The sequence below is a fragment of the Eutrigla gurnardus genome (assembly GCF_963514095.1).
Source record: "Eutrigla gurnardus genome assembly, chromosome: 17".
Classification (NCBI taxonomy): domain Eukaryota; kingdom Metazoa; phylum Chordata; class Actinopteri; order Perciformes; family Triglidae; genus Eutrigla; species Eutrigla gurnardus.
Genome location: NC_139928.1, coordinates 7,111,106 through 7,125,476, shown reverse-complemented (window position 1 = coordinate 7,125,476; position 14,371 = coordinate 7,111,106). Strand labels below are relative to the sequence as shown.

The window sequence follows — 14,371 nt, the reverse complement described above, 5'->3', positions numbered from 1 at the left end:
AATTTGCCTTAAAAAAAAACACAGACATGAATTGATATTGATGTCAAAAGGGCATGTCGGATAAATGAATCATATCACATAATTAATTTGACTGCTGATCATTGTCCTGCCTCAGCCCTGGCGCTTTCAGGGAGCTGTTGGGAGCATTTCCACACTGGGCACATAAAAGAGGGTTTAATGAATAGACCGTAGAGAGGTCAGATTTCTCCCCGTATTCATTACAAGCTATGTTAGTGATTTGCCAACAAGGATCCAGTACCCAGTTGTTACACTTTATAATCACTCAGTCAGCTATAAACGCTGCTGTTATCCTCTCCATGCAGAGAGTGCAACCTCTGCCTCATTTACAGACTAATGATGGACCAATGCGTAATGTTTCTAACCAGGGTTTTCACCATGATGTCTCAATATTTCCGTGCTTTATTTGCATTTATTTTAGTGGAGTGGTTTTTCCAGCGTGTTGAATATTCTCTTTCCATTCCAGTGGTTGAAAACGAAACCAAAAAGCCCCGAAGATGTGAAAGTGTTGCATCTTCTTTTCTCCCAAATGTCCCTCTTTTGAATATTCTAAATTCAATTTCCATGATATTCCAGAAATACTTAGCATATATGAATCCGGCAGCTGATTTATGAGCTGCACTCTCAAGCGCCGCTGCCATTACGGCAGTGACAGAGTTCAACTCAACCACATTAACACTGACAGCGGAAGCAGAGATGTTTAGGTTAATCGCAGACGGCAGTCGCCCCTGCTGACAAGCAAAGATAGTGTGAACGTGGAAGTTATTCAGTCTCAAAGCACTAGTCTGAAATTAGTTATGACACAAGCTTTAAGAAAAATGAACATTACCATATCGCTTCTGCCCGACCTCGACAGTGTGGATGTGAAAGTGCTGCGTGGGGGAGCTAAATAAATCCAGCAGGAATTACTCGCTAGCTCCAGATTTAAATCAACTTCTCAAAAAGTGAGATCTATTGAAAACTACTGAGTGAAATGATTCCAACAAAAACAAGAGACAACCCTGAACTGTAGAGTTGAATTTTCATTCTTTAACTGTTATTGTGATTTTGTAGACACGGCATTAACCAGAGGAGAACTCAATCTCAGCCCAGGGTCCATTTAGTAGCTGCTCTGGAGCTTTCAATCATATGACATAATCTTCATCAATAGACGAGTTCTTGTCCAGAGCAATTCCTCACCATGTTGGCTTGCTTGAAACTGAGCAAAATCCACCTCCTGAGCAATATCATGCCATGTGATCAAAAGCCCCAGAACAGGTACTAAACTCTTCCCACTGGGGACAAAAACCAGAATGCAGAACATTAGAAATATTTTAGAATTCAAACCTTTCACGCGAAGGCCCACAAAAATGTTCACATTCCGTGAATTCCAACAATTAAAGCTTTGCATTGTTGCACAATCGTGGTTGCCCTTGTTGTTTTTGCTAAAACAATCCCAAACTCAACTCTTTACACACTGGAGCCAGGCTCATTACTCCAAGTGTGCAAGAACGAGTAGAACATTTACAATGTGGTTGCATTTCCTATGTGTGGTGACCAAGAAGTATGTCATTGCAACGTGTGGCCATGCTGAGCCTCAGTGCACTGGTTTCCATCATGCAGGACCGGCCTGAACAGAGTCTTAATGTCTTCATCATTCATAGGGGTTTATTACATGTTATACAAGGCCTTTAATGGTCAGTGTATAATGTTGCGCTTATAAAACGGGGGCTCTGGGGCTCGTGGATTTCTCAAGGAAATACAGTGAGTTTATATGCTTCCGCTGCTGGTGTAACAGCATCGCTTATCCATGATGACATTTTATAATATACTTCTTTTTTAAATGTAATTTCTGACATGTGCATAGCATAACGTCAACTAATGCACTTGAAAATGAATGGTTCTCTATACGTTGTGTTCACATTGGAGTATGTTTACCCCTCTTTTGTATGCTACACACAATCAACTGCTATACCTCCCCAGATGTTGTTTCTTGTCAAACACAGCGCTATGCTGTGAGACCACATGGATGAATCAATATCCATACTGTTGTGTGTTATCAATTTATTTCTGGTATAATTATCTAAATAATGCCCACTGTAACATGTTCTACAATGTTGGAGCTAAGGTCATTGTGTCACCTCGCTATCTCATCTACCGTACTTTACTGATAGCACAGATATCTTCGGAGCCCTTTTTAAAAAAAAATAAGATGCAGTTCCTTTAGAAATCTAAACTTTGGTCCTAGAGATTAAGTCTAATATTTGTTGCTGCCAAATTAGTTTGTCTGCCGATGGTGTAGCACAGTTAGGTTGAAGCCTTTTCAAGTTGGCGGTGTCAACAAGAATGCTGTCGTTCCAATTATAAAAGGGTACATAAAGTTTACCGCTACCTCGCAGTCTTACAAGCCTGGGCTCTGGAATCCAAGTTGCGAAGTTGCCGTCTCCCAAGGACGCAACCTCAAACACTGAATATGCTGTATTATGTAACAAAAACAAACAAAAAATCCAATTGTTTTCCTTTTCCGTTTCCACTTTCATCTTGTTTTCACATGCTTTCCTGCTACAACTCCAAATGTTCAGGGGTGCCATGAAAACAAAAAGACAAAATAATTGACTGCTCTTATTGATCATGCTGCTGGTTCACTCAGCTGTTTGTTAGCCGGGACATAAAAATAATTTGTTATTGCAAGAGAGAGAAGAAAGACAAGAAGTCGATGTTGACATGATATATTGTTTCAGCATTGACATGGCAATGAATGAAGGTGCAATAGTCACACTGCAGAGCAATGACGGGATCATTTACATTAAACTACAACTCTTGCTGCTTGAGAGAAGGTACCTTTGTCAAAATGTGTTAAAATACACACTATGGGCCCTAGTTTCGTAGACCGGCGCAGGGTGGCGCAGCCGGCGCAGTGCAAGTTTCGACCCGCGCAGCCTTGCGCACCGTCAGTTTGGCAGTTTGGTGGATCGCCTGCGCCAAGATGGGTGTGGCGGCGCAGCAGGGGGAGGCGTCACAGATTCAGCTTGGCGTAGTGGAAGTTTCGTGGCAAAAAGCCTCGCCGAGACTGCGCTGAAAGCTCGCCAGCTCCAACCTGGTCTACTTTCGGCGCAAGGCGTAAGGCGTAAATAAAGTCCATTCATTCAATGCGAATCACAGCTGGCGGATCGGAAGTTTGGTTGACGGCGCGCAGTGCGCACACGTCACCGAGACCTCACAGGCAGGTTTCCACAGTTCCAGGCACATTTAAATGCAATAAATAATCACAACAAACACTATTTAATGCAACTAATTGAATCAACACGTGAATTTATATCTATATAGATTGTCCCGTCACATCTGACGTCAGATCAAAGGCGGATGGCACGCGTAACGGAAACTCAGCCTCTCGGACCAAAACATCTCCCTCTCTCTCTCCTGTCTTTTATAATATCGGCATTGTTATTATTATGATACGCGCGCACAGCGGCGGCGCTGCTTCTGTCATCGGGTTGTCAAGTGACGGAACTTGCACTGAACCTCCCCTAACGCATTAAAGGAGAGGAGAGGAGCTCATTTGATTGGTGAAGATCTGAATCGGCTGTGTTTATCCCAGTCCACGCCTCGTCTCTTCCTCGTCTCCCACTCACGCCTTCTTCTCCTCCCTCTTTCCCACTTGCGCCGGTGGGCGAGACGGGAGGTGTGCCCGCGAGCCTGCGCCGGCCTGCGCGGTGCACGAAACTTGCAAAGTCCAGGCGGACACACCCCGTCGGCGCGGCGCAGGTGCGCTGAAAGCTGACTGCGCCTGGTCTACGAAACTAGGGCCCTATATGTCATGTATCTGCAGAATGGAAGCGTAAGAGGGGATTAGGGATAATGACTGGGGTGCTGGCATGCTGTACCTTTTTAGTTTTTGAGGAAAACATTCTGTCAAACGATGGTTTGATGGAATAATTGGTGACTACTACTGACACACAGTAACATTAACATAGGATTTGTGTGGTGATTCCATTAAAGTGAATCGCTCACTTTATTTGTTCAGAATTCTGTTTTAAAGGCTTCAACAGCACAAACAGATTCAGCATTTATAGCCTTTTGAGCCACATTGCATTGATTGTATTTGAACAGATGCACCAACATAAGTGATAGGTGTTGTTAGGTTATCCCCACCTCTCTCCCCTCAGTGCTTGTCTGCATCACTGCTGTCTGTTAACTAAAGGCCAAATGCATGAACAAATAGTACAAAGGGCTTGGCAGTGTATACTGTGCTTGAAATATAATGTCTTCCTCTAAAAAAACAACATCAACAGTACAAACTGCTGCTCCAGGTTTTCTGGATATGGCTGACCCAAATGCATCAAAGCGTTGTTTTTTTTTGACGCAGTCCTGCTCACCCTGTCGGAGATCACCATCATGAGCGGCTCGCTGTACATTATCCCTTCCTTATTATGGGTTATTTTCGGATGGAAGGTGCTGTTTGTTGTGTGTAGAGGGCGAGTGTGTGTGTGCTGTCCCGGGTGCTGAAATGCAACGGAGATCGGCAGACAATCACAACAAAGCCAGGTATTTTAATTAGTTATTTATTATTCATATGTTGTTCACTTTTATGTATGTATTTGCTGTTACATAGGCTACAGTATATTTATTTGTATATAGACACACGTATGAGCAAATTCATTTTTATAAGCTACCGCTATAATTTATTTGAGATGATTAAGGGACATTTCTATCATCTGTCACTTCAATAAAAACTCAATATCCTTGAAGTCCAGTTTTCGTCCTCATCTTACAAGAGAATGATAGCAAAGTGAGGTACAACATTAGTAAATAACGACAGCAGGTTTGAGGAACGTTTGACAACTTGTGTCGTCGTCATCTCGCCTCCCACCACCACCCTTACCGAGGAGCAAGCCCCACTGGCCACAACAGGATGCTCTGTGCAACACGACGGCAGCGGGGGCTTTTACACCGACACGAGGTGACACAAATGAAAAAAAAAGGTTGAGTGAATGTTGAGAGGCGACTGATGCTGGTAAAGAGAAGGAGGTGTGTGTTGTATTTGAAAGAGAGATTGAAGCTTCTCCCTCTGAAGCTTCGAATAATTCTCACTGAAGTTTGGAAGCGCCTGAAATTAATTCAGGACAGCCCTAACTCTGGGGGGGGGAATCATTAACTATAGAAATGTAGGTGTCATTTACAACAATTCCTCATGAAAGAACTTCTGGAATGGAGTTTACATCATAGGTTGGTTGATGATACACAGTAGAAAACTAAGAGTATCCAAGTGGGGATTTTCCTTTAAACTCCCCTCTGAGAGGAAATGACTGCAGCACAACTCACTTGGGGAAGGAGGAGAGAAAAAAAAAGACATATTTGCAAAGGAGCCTGTAATAAAATCTCCACAGTTATGGAGTCATTCTCAGCTTGAGTGCGTGCTGTGTAATTTTATCTGCAGTATTTCCTGAGGTGGCACATTTTGACATCTGAAGCTGGGGACCTGTTAGGGAGAGTCGTGCAATGAACAAGGCCGGGGAATCCAAAGGGAAAAGAACTGATTATACTGCACCTTCCTCATGTCTGTGCATTGCCTCTTTAACCAAACACTTGCTTTCTCTAATGTTCCACAGCTCATTGCATTTGATAATCCCTTGAGACACTGCAAGCACTAAACTATCACATTCTGCATGCCTCGACAAATGCAAATAAGTCAGTATCATCTGAGCCTAGTTTTTTATGGTGGAAAACATCAGCTTTGGCTTGTGTGTGTAGCATCTGCTGATTTAGAACAGGAGCTAGCACAGAAAAGCAACTAAACAACACTGTGCCTGTCAACATTTATATGAAATGCTAACCCTAGAGTGCCTTATTTTTTATGTTGTAGCCAACTCCAGTGATAAGAAGTCATCTCTGTATTTATTTCAAACAGGCTTCTGTGGCCACTGGGTTTTCCCTGGAAATATCTGCTGCAGAATCGCTATAAGAGCAAATACAGAAGGGCTTTCATTCAAATAGTCCTATAGATCCCAGGTGGTTATGACACAGAGTATATAGATGAGACAGTAGTGACCAGACCTGGCTTCATTAATTACAATTATTCGATTATCAAAAAGATCTTTAAGAAAAAAAGACCAAAAACAGATTTGAAAATGTTCTATTGTATATTCAGCCGCCACCATTGATCTGACTCTGCCTTCCTGTGTGACACAGCTTCTTCTATAGTCTGAACTGGCCCTTTAACTTCCTGTCCAGTAGCAAGTAGATGGTACATCAGCCAGCGTCCATATATGTCACAAAGACAAATTTCTGCATTCTGCAGCACCACTTTATGGTGTGACTGAACACTAACAGTACAGGTGTTCATGCTCCTTTAGCTGCAGTCAAGAGGCTCCACTCTCCAAGGTTTGATTACATTCCATGAACTCGTGTGATTTGAAATCAACAGAAGCTGATTTTGTGCTTTTATTTTTATTTCCGACACTTCTAGCAGGCTTGTTGATCACCCGCCTATTGGCACAGGTTGCAGCTGCCAATGCTGTAAGTGGCATGGTGTAGAGAATAACAACATCTCTCTCAACAGCTCTGGTATCAGCATCAACACATGAGCTGAACTCACTGTGCTGCTTGCCAAGCCCAATCAGATAACAACTGCTGTTTGTCCCGTGCCCACACCCCATGATGTCAATGCCAACCTGCCATGAAGTCGTTCTAAACGGAATCAGCGCTGTGTTACATCAGGGAACTGGACAGCACGGGGGTTGTGTTTAAAGGGGAAAAACTCTGGCATTTGGCTCATTCTGTCTGAATGTCTGTTTAATCCCAACGGTGCCCATCATTTTCCAGCAGCCTTTAATATCTGATCGGAGGAGTGGGAGGGTCAATGTGTTGGTGGGTAAAAAACAGCAGAGCAGTGACGTGGAAACACTAGGGATGCCATGGTTCTCAATATAATATTGAACTGTACGGTACAGCATACACGGTTCAACACGCACTTGTGAATTGAGATATTTTCGGTGATAGATTTCATGTAATTTCACATTTCCATCCTTGTATTTCTCTCTGAGTAGGCTATGTCGGAGCTTTAGAGGAGCACTTGAACGCAGCATGTGTGGGGAAACGCCTCCCTGCCGAGTAAATATCCAACGTCCCGGAAGCAGGACGGCTGCAGGTAACACCGGCAGTTAAAAACAGTTTCTCTCGTTGATGCCTTCCAACAAGCCGATTCTACCGGTGCACAAACACAAGAACGGAACAAGAGCAGTGGGATGTTTATTGCTAAAGATTTGCAGCCTTTTCCGTAGAGTTGCGGGCTTCCGTCACCTAATCAAAAAGGCTCGATCTGCGCTAAACTTTTCAGCACTGACGTAATTCCTTCTATAAAACAACAGAAAGGCATCGACGTGGAGCCGAGTACTGACCCGGATAGTTGGACCTCTAACAGAGAGTTATCTCACTGTGACGGTCCGCTATTGGTGGAGAAGAAGAGTACTGCTCCAAACCCGTCCCCCGTATTAAAGTCATATATAGGCTACTGAAGTACAGGTATATTTATTTGAACTAGTGACTTTATGTGTATTTCAAATGTATTTATTTTATTATACAATACTAGGGTTGCACGGTATACCGGTACTAATTTGGTACCGGGGTACTGAGGCATTTAAAACGGTACTATATTGCATTTGGACGGGACCGGTACTTGCAGCGCCGCCGGCAGCGGCCGCAACAGCGCGGCGAACTCGCCGCGTGACGTCACCGCGTTGTAACTACAGCTGAGAGGACGAGGAGCGAGCCGCAGCTTGGGGAGATAAAAAGAAAAAGCTAGCAAGTTAGCGAGCAGCGTGGACTGGAGAAACAAACGGAGCAGGAGGAAAGCTTGGAGAGCGCGAGAGAGCGAGAGAAGCACGGAGAGGAGAATGGCTGCTGCAACCGTCACCACGCCGCAACTTGCGGACAAACCAGCGCCGCGAAGTGCGATATGGTCGTACTTTAGCTTAAAACAAATGCGCAAAGCGAGGCAGTTAACGCGATGCACCACTGTGTAAACGGTGTTTAACACATGCATGGCTAACGGCGGAAACACCTCCGACTTAAAGGACAAGCCCCCAGACCTGCACACTGAGCTCAGGGAACGACAGGTCATTTACTCAGGAAGAAAAGCCACATTCAGTGCTAAAAGCAAGCGCCACCGCCCTTCACTCTTAAGAAAAGTAGCTCTGGAAGAAAAAAAATAGAGCTGGTTTATTTATATTATTATATTATATTATATTATTGTATTTATATTTTAACATTTTTTAAATTGTGTGCATAAGAAAAGCTTGTCTTTTTGGTATTTTATTTTATTTGCTGATTAATATGTTATTGTTCTAAGATTTTCTATTAAAATAAAGTCAGTAATGACATTTTTTGCATTCACTTTTTATTTGAAAAAGTATAGAAAAGTATCGAAAAGTACCGAAACACATGTTGGTACCGGTACCGGTACCAAAATGTTGGTATCGTGACAACACTATACAATACACTTGAATGTGTCTGAATGTAAAGAAAAAATGTGTACTGAAACAACGGAAACCGTAACCCAAGAACCGAGGTACGTATTGCTAACTGTATTGTTGCATCTCTAGTGAACACACAACCGTCGCCTAGACAGCTTATATAAGTGTCACGTTCAGCACGGTGTTCCATAGTATATACTATGACTTGACAATAAGACGGTCAATAACAAAAAAGAACAATTTCTTGGCAGGATTAAGTGACAAAGGTGTCTGGTGGGCCTTCTGAGGAGGAGGTGTGATTTAGTGCTTTTATGTCCACTCGTTTGTTTGGTGGATTTAAATAGCGGCTGACTGGACAAAAAAATGAATGTCACTCCTCACTAGCATTGTAACTAATGACTATTTTCATTATCCATTGATTTTTAATTTTTTTTTATTAATCAATAAGGAGATGGATTTCACAGAGCCCAAGGGGACATTTTCAAATGTCTTGTTTTGTCCGACAAACGGTCGAAAATAGAAACATATGAAATTTAGGGAGAAACAACATTTCAGAAGCTGTTACCCAAAACGTTTGGCATTTCAGCCTGATCAATGACTTCAATGATCTATCATATTTTTCTGTTGACCAACAAAGAATGAAACAACAATTGTTTCGGCACAAAGACTCGTCCACAGAAAATGACAGCCTGCACCGCTTTGACTGACGGACCTCTGGAAAACCAGAACACGACGCAACACTGAGCACTTAGCAGCAAAGATGGAGAAATAAATCAACGACATAACAAAGTGTTGGATGACCACTTGCACAGATAAGCAGAGACATCGGGGCAGCACACAGACGGCAGGTAAAAGAGTAGCAGAGAAGCAGTGCAGCAGATCTACCTCTTGGCGCTGGTGGAGAGCTTGGCAGCGGTCTTGCTGGAGATTTTGGCCTCCTTCTTCTTCGGCTGGGTCTGGTCCCGTTGCTCGGGGCCCGGCTGCTCCGGTGGAGCCGCCTCCCTCTGCTCGGCGTCCGAGCTTCCCCCGCTGGTGTTGGGGCTGTCGTCCGGCCTCGGCTGCACCTCACTGGACATGCTGACACTGCAAACACACACATGCACTGTTATGCATGCTGAATACACAAAGACAGCCCCTTGAAAACTTGGCTAAGTCAATCTGATGATGACGAGTCTGTGAGTTGAACGGCCCGCAAAATGCTAATAAGTGGACAACCACTTATTCCAAGTGTTTGTGTTTATGTCAGAAAATTGAGAAAATCACGGCATCTTCAAATGTTAATAATACTTTATAATAATAATCCTTACATATTATAATGCATTTTAATTTTTTTGCAAAGATGGTAGTGTACTATACTGTGTACTATACTCATTAATGTAATACATTCTTATTATGCATCATAATGTGACTATAAGTCACTATAAATGGTCATTGTTTGCTTTAAATAACGTGAGAGAAAATATTATAACATCTACGCATGAACAACACACAAAACTTAAATTGAATGCATCATAGAAATATTATAATGTACTAAAACCACAGGAATCATAATACAATATGATCCTTGCAAAAACCATGTCAGTGAGTGGCCAGCAAGTATGCATTATGATACTTGACCTTATAAGTCATTATTAATTAAGATCTAAGTACGTATGTATGTAAAATCAGTAGTGCGGTTGTCTGGTTAAATCATTATCAACTACATTGGAGACATCCTGCAGTTAGGAATATAAAAATATTCAGTAACAGTGAAATATCACGCCCATATCTACTAAGAATTTCATCATAGTGCAGATAGTGTTCAGTTTCTTTATGATTATAGAAAACTCACTCATTAAATTTAGAGCGGCAACTAATGATTATTGCCATTATTAATTAAAAACGCTGCCCATTTTCTTGATAAATTCATTTAATTGTTGTTTGGAATACCAATCATAAGAACTTTGTGAAAAAAGGGCAATTCCAAGTTCCCAGTTTGTCTGACCAACAAGGATATTCAATTAGCGAGAGCCGGGGGAAAGCAGACGATCCTCACCTTTGAGGAGATGGAACCATCGGATGTTGTGTTAAATGTGTTGAGGTGCGTTAATTCTTTGTGAACTAGAATATCCCTGAATACAGAGATTGTGAGGAAGGTTGCTGAATGTAAGTCAGTAACCGGTAATTAGTAAAGAAGATGACTCTGCAGGCCAGGAGGACACTTGCACTGTTGTAGATAAATAATGAATACATCGGCTGTACAGGGATGTGGGAGAAAGCCCTCACAGAGGTCCTGCTTTTGTGATGGCGATGTCACTGGTCCTTTGATTGTATCATTTACTCAGCATCTCTATACTGCATACAGGACTGTGGTGATGCTTGTGCATTAACCTGATGAAAGTCATGTAGCCTTTTCACTTTTATTCAAAAGTAGACCTTATTGCAAGTTTTGAAAACCCGAGGATGGATTTATTGGGATACTTTTTACACATCAATCAAGGTATTATTTTTCAAAAAAGGGTCACGGTTAATTGCAGCCCTACTGAGGTGGTTCCAGGCTCATCCTGTATCCCAGGGATGTTTGGAGTCACAGAGTTAAATACACAACGCAGATCTTCTATCATTCATCAAGAATTGGTCAAGTTGAACATCCGCTGATCACAAGCCTTGAGTCTCCATAATGAAAAACACCCACAAGGTCATATTTACTGAATCCAATTCCTCCCTGTGTGTGTGTGTGTATGGGTGTGTGTGTGTGTGTGTACGTCAAGGTGAATGCCTCTATTTACATTCCCAAGTCCGGTATGAAAAATGTATGATACTGGATGAATGAGTGTTTGGGGCGATTCGCTGCATGCTGTGGAGCTGAAATGAATATCAAATTGGACAGAAGTAGGGACAGATTGTTCAATAAACATGACAGCGGCTTTGGCAAGCTGACTCTGCGTCTGACATTTGACACACACCCACTGCACACAGGCTATCTGAGGCAATTAACTGCATTTGGTGGTTGATCTGATATGGGAGATAATTGGGGGGATTATATGGGTTAGGATGGTATCGAGGGGCGAGGGGGCATCATTTCAAAGGTTATAACATGGACATGCTCCGGTGAAAGGATTTCACTCAGGGTAAGCTGTTATTATAATGTGGAACATGGCGTGATTCCAGTTGTCAGGTGAGAACAAACACACTGAAGGTAGTAGCGGCAGACAGAGCAGTAGATCTGTCTGGCGTATGTTTTGTATCCCCTTCAGGTGTGAAACTGTCAAAACACCACAACCATAACTATCAGGCAGTTCACAACAGGCCTTCTCTTTAGATCAAGAGATGAGTGAATATGTGCATCAGTGAACCTTCCAGACCGTTGCTGTATCACCTTATGTTATCTCGAACAGGTCAACCAGCCAAATAGATGTACGTTTGGTAATCGCAACTTTGTTTTATGCATGTTATTGAAAAGTTAACGGGTTCTCGTTTGTTCCCTCTAACCTGTTAAACAAACAGCCTTTTATATTCGATTCAGTGTTACAAGTAGCCTACAAGTATTAGAACACGAACATTCAGGCTCCCTCCTGTGGCCCAAAGGCGTACTGCAGCTAAAATGTTCAATTAAAGACAACGGAAGAAATTCTTTATTTGGCGACCCTAATAAATGCCCTGCAGCCCACGTTTGGGTCCCGACCCAGTCTTTGGGAATGACATTATTCCGTTAGCTTAATTGAGAAAAAACAACCAATGTCAAATTCACTTAGCAGCGAGCTAAATGCAACACGTCGTAATATGTTTGACTTAAAAACCTTGTCTAAATGTAAGAATATAAAAGTAGCCTCGACAAACCAGCTCATTTAAGAAGAAACGACATTTCAACGTGTACCTTGTGTTCGTACCTTTGTTGTAAGGCTAGCTTTTGTTCAGATAGCGTTAACGTGTTTTATAAGTTGAATTTGTATTGGACTCGAGTGTTGTTTGGTGCAACGGCTGCAACGTCACGCCGAATGAAACAATAGTTGTTGACGTTTTTTTAAATGTGTTTTTACGGCACCCCCGAGGACTCTGCATACGCAGTTAACGAGGAGTGTGTTTAAATTATTGACATTTCTTATGGAGTTCGGGGGGAGACTCTCTATCCAGCAACACGCAAGGGGGGGGGGAGGCACGTATCGGGCTCGCGCCCCCCCGGGCACTCACCGCCCCCCGGTCCCCGCTTATCTGCGATTAATAAAGAGCAAGACAGCCTCGTTACGGGACAACTCAACGTAGATAGCAGGAGATGAAGCCCGACGGCACACTTATCCGATGTAGCCTATCCGGTACCGGAGCTTGCACGAAATCTGCTACCAGCACAAAAGACAGAATGGATGCCCCCCCTCCCTCCCTTCTCTTCCCCAACCTCCACCGCCGCCCCCTCTCCCTCCCTCAAGAAGATAACGCAATAACCCTTCATTCTGTTTGTAGAGTTGAGTCTTCGGGAGACGATACTCACCTTTATAAGCAGACTGGACGCACGGCGGCAGGATAAATGTGTTATAACGTCCACGGTGTAGTCCGTAATCCGTAACGCTGGTCGTCCACTGTGCTTTCCGCTCGTTGCTTTGACTGACTGCCGAGAGAGAGAGAGAGAGAGAGAGAGAGAGAGAGAGAGAGAGAGAGAGAGAGAGAGAGAGAGAGAGAGAGAGAGAGAGAGAGAGAGAGAGAGAATGTGTGCCAAACTGCGACTGTCAAGGTTACAGTAATTACACGCGACGTTTCCGGTTTTAGGTGGCACAATAAAGGTTTGTGTGGGCACGTTTCTCCCGTCTCACCGTGTATCTTTTTTCTTCAAAAGAAACATGGCGAGGAAACACGTTGCATATAAAGCTAGGCTTTTTATCTAAGAAGTGATTTATCTTCTACCTCACTAGACTCACTACTCTTGCACGAAATAAACACACGTGGGCACCACATGACCTTTTTAATGCTCCATCCATTCCCTATGCCGGCTTATTATAATACATACAATGTACTATCTTTTAAATGCCAATTTTTCTGTTACTGTATTTTATTAAATATCATGCTTTTTGTTGCACATCCAGGTCACCAAATAACATAACATTTGCCACCAAAACCTAAAATCATGGTTACGATATGTCTGTTTTTGAACAACTCACATTCAAGAAATACTAATAAATCATTATAAATATATTTTAATCGTTTTTCCAGAAAACAAATAACACATGATCTTACACCCAGTAGCCCACTGACCTTTTCACCAAACGTCTGGTACGTATTTTACGTTTAGCCAGAGATTCCCCTGTTCCGATGTTTTCTTTTGTTTGCCGCAGCTTGACGAATCAGACCGCCTCCGCGCGCGCTCCCACGCGAGTCCGCGCAACCGTGTGCTGCTCTCTCAAGCGTTGTGGTGGCAGCAGGCTTTGATGCTATTAGACCACAAAGGAAGTGCAAAAGAGAGGAACAGCCAGCGATGTAGACTGTCAGTGCACCTGGTTTGAAAAGTCTACATCGGGATTTCGGAACCAGTTTCCGAGATAATAGTAATCCACAGTTCATATTCCCAGATGCACGGAGCATTATTAAAGCAACGGAGTTGCTAATGATGTCTGGGCTCGGTGCTGTCGGTAGACTCATTATAGGGCTCATTATGCAATTAAACTAAAACATGTTGGGGCTGGTAAATGCTGCTGACTGAACAGGTTTTTAAAAAACACCCCAGGTTGGCCCCTAAATTGCTTAAATGATTAATGTTGCAAATATATGTAACTAATTGACGACCATTCCCTTCTTATTCTGCCCTTCTGTGTCACATTTTCCCTTGCAAACTAATACATGAACATTTTAGAAACACTAACGCTATTGTCCACGGTTGGTGCACCGATTCAACAATCCGGAACCCTCTTTAAGTGGTCGACGTTTCTTTAGACCGA

General features: G+C 42.9%; 2 protein-coding genes across 2 annotated transcripts in view; both read right to left on the bottom strand.

Moving 5' to 3' along the window:
- LOC311027982 (ubiquitin-conjugating enzyme E2 E2-like) overlaps nt 1-13,060 on the bottom strand; it is a 57,256-nt gene extending 44,196 nt beyond the window's left edge. Inside the window, exons 1-2 of the mRNA XM_084032223.1 lie at nt 12,934-13,060; nt 9,354-9,551 (exon numbers count right to left, since the gene is read on the bottom strand). Of these exons, the coding sequence (XP_083888349.1) occupies nt 9,354-9,544 (191 nt within the window). The 5' untranslated portion in view covers nt 9,545-9,551; nt 12,934-13,060. The remainder of the gene's footprint in view (nt 1-9,353; nt 9,552-12,933) is intronic.
- The window catches only part of nr1d2b (nuclear receptor subfamily 1, group D, member 2b), a 352,544-nt gene that overhangs the window by 89,158 nt on the left and 249,015 nt on the right, over nt 1-14,371 (bottom strand). The gene's annotated exons all lie outside the window — the stretch shown is intronic.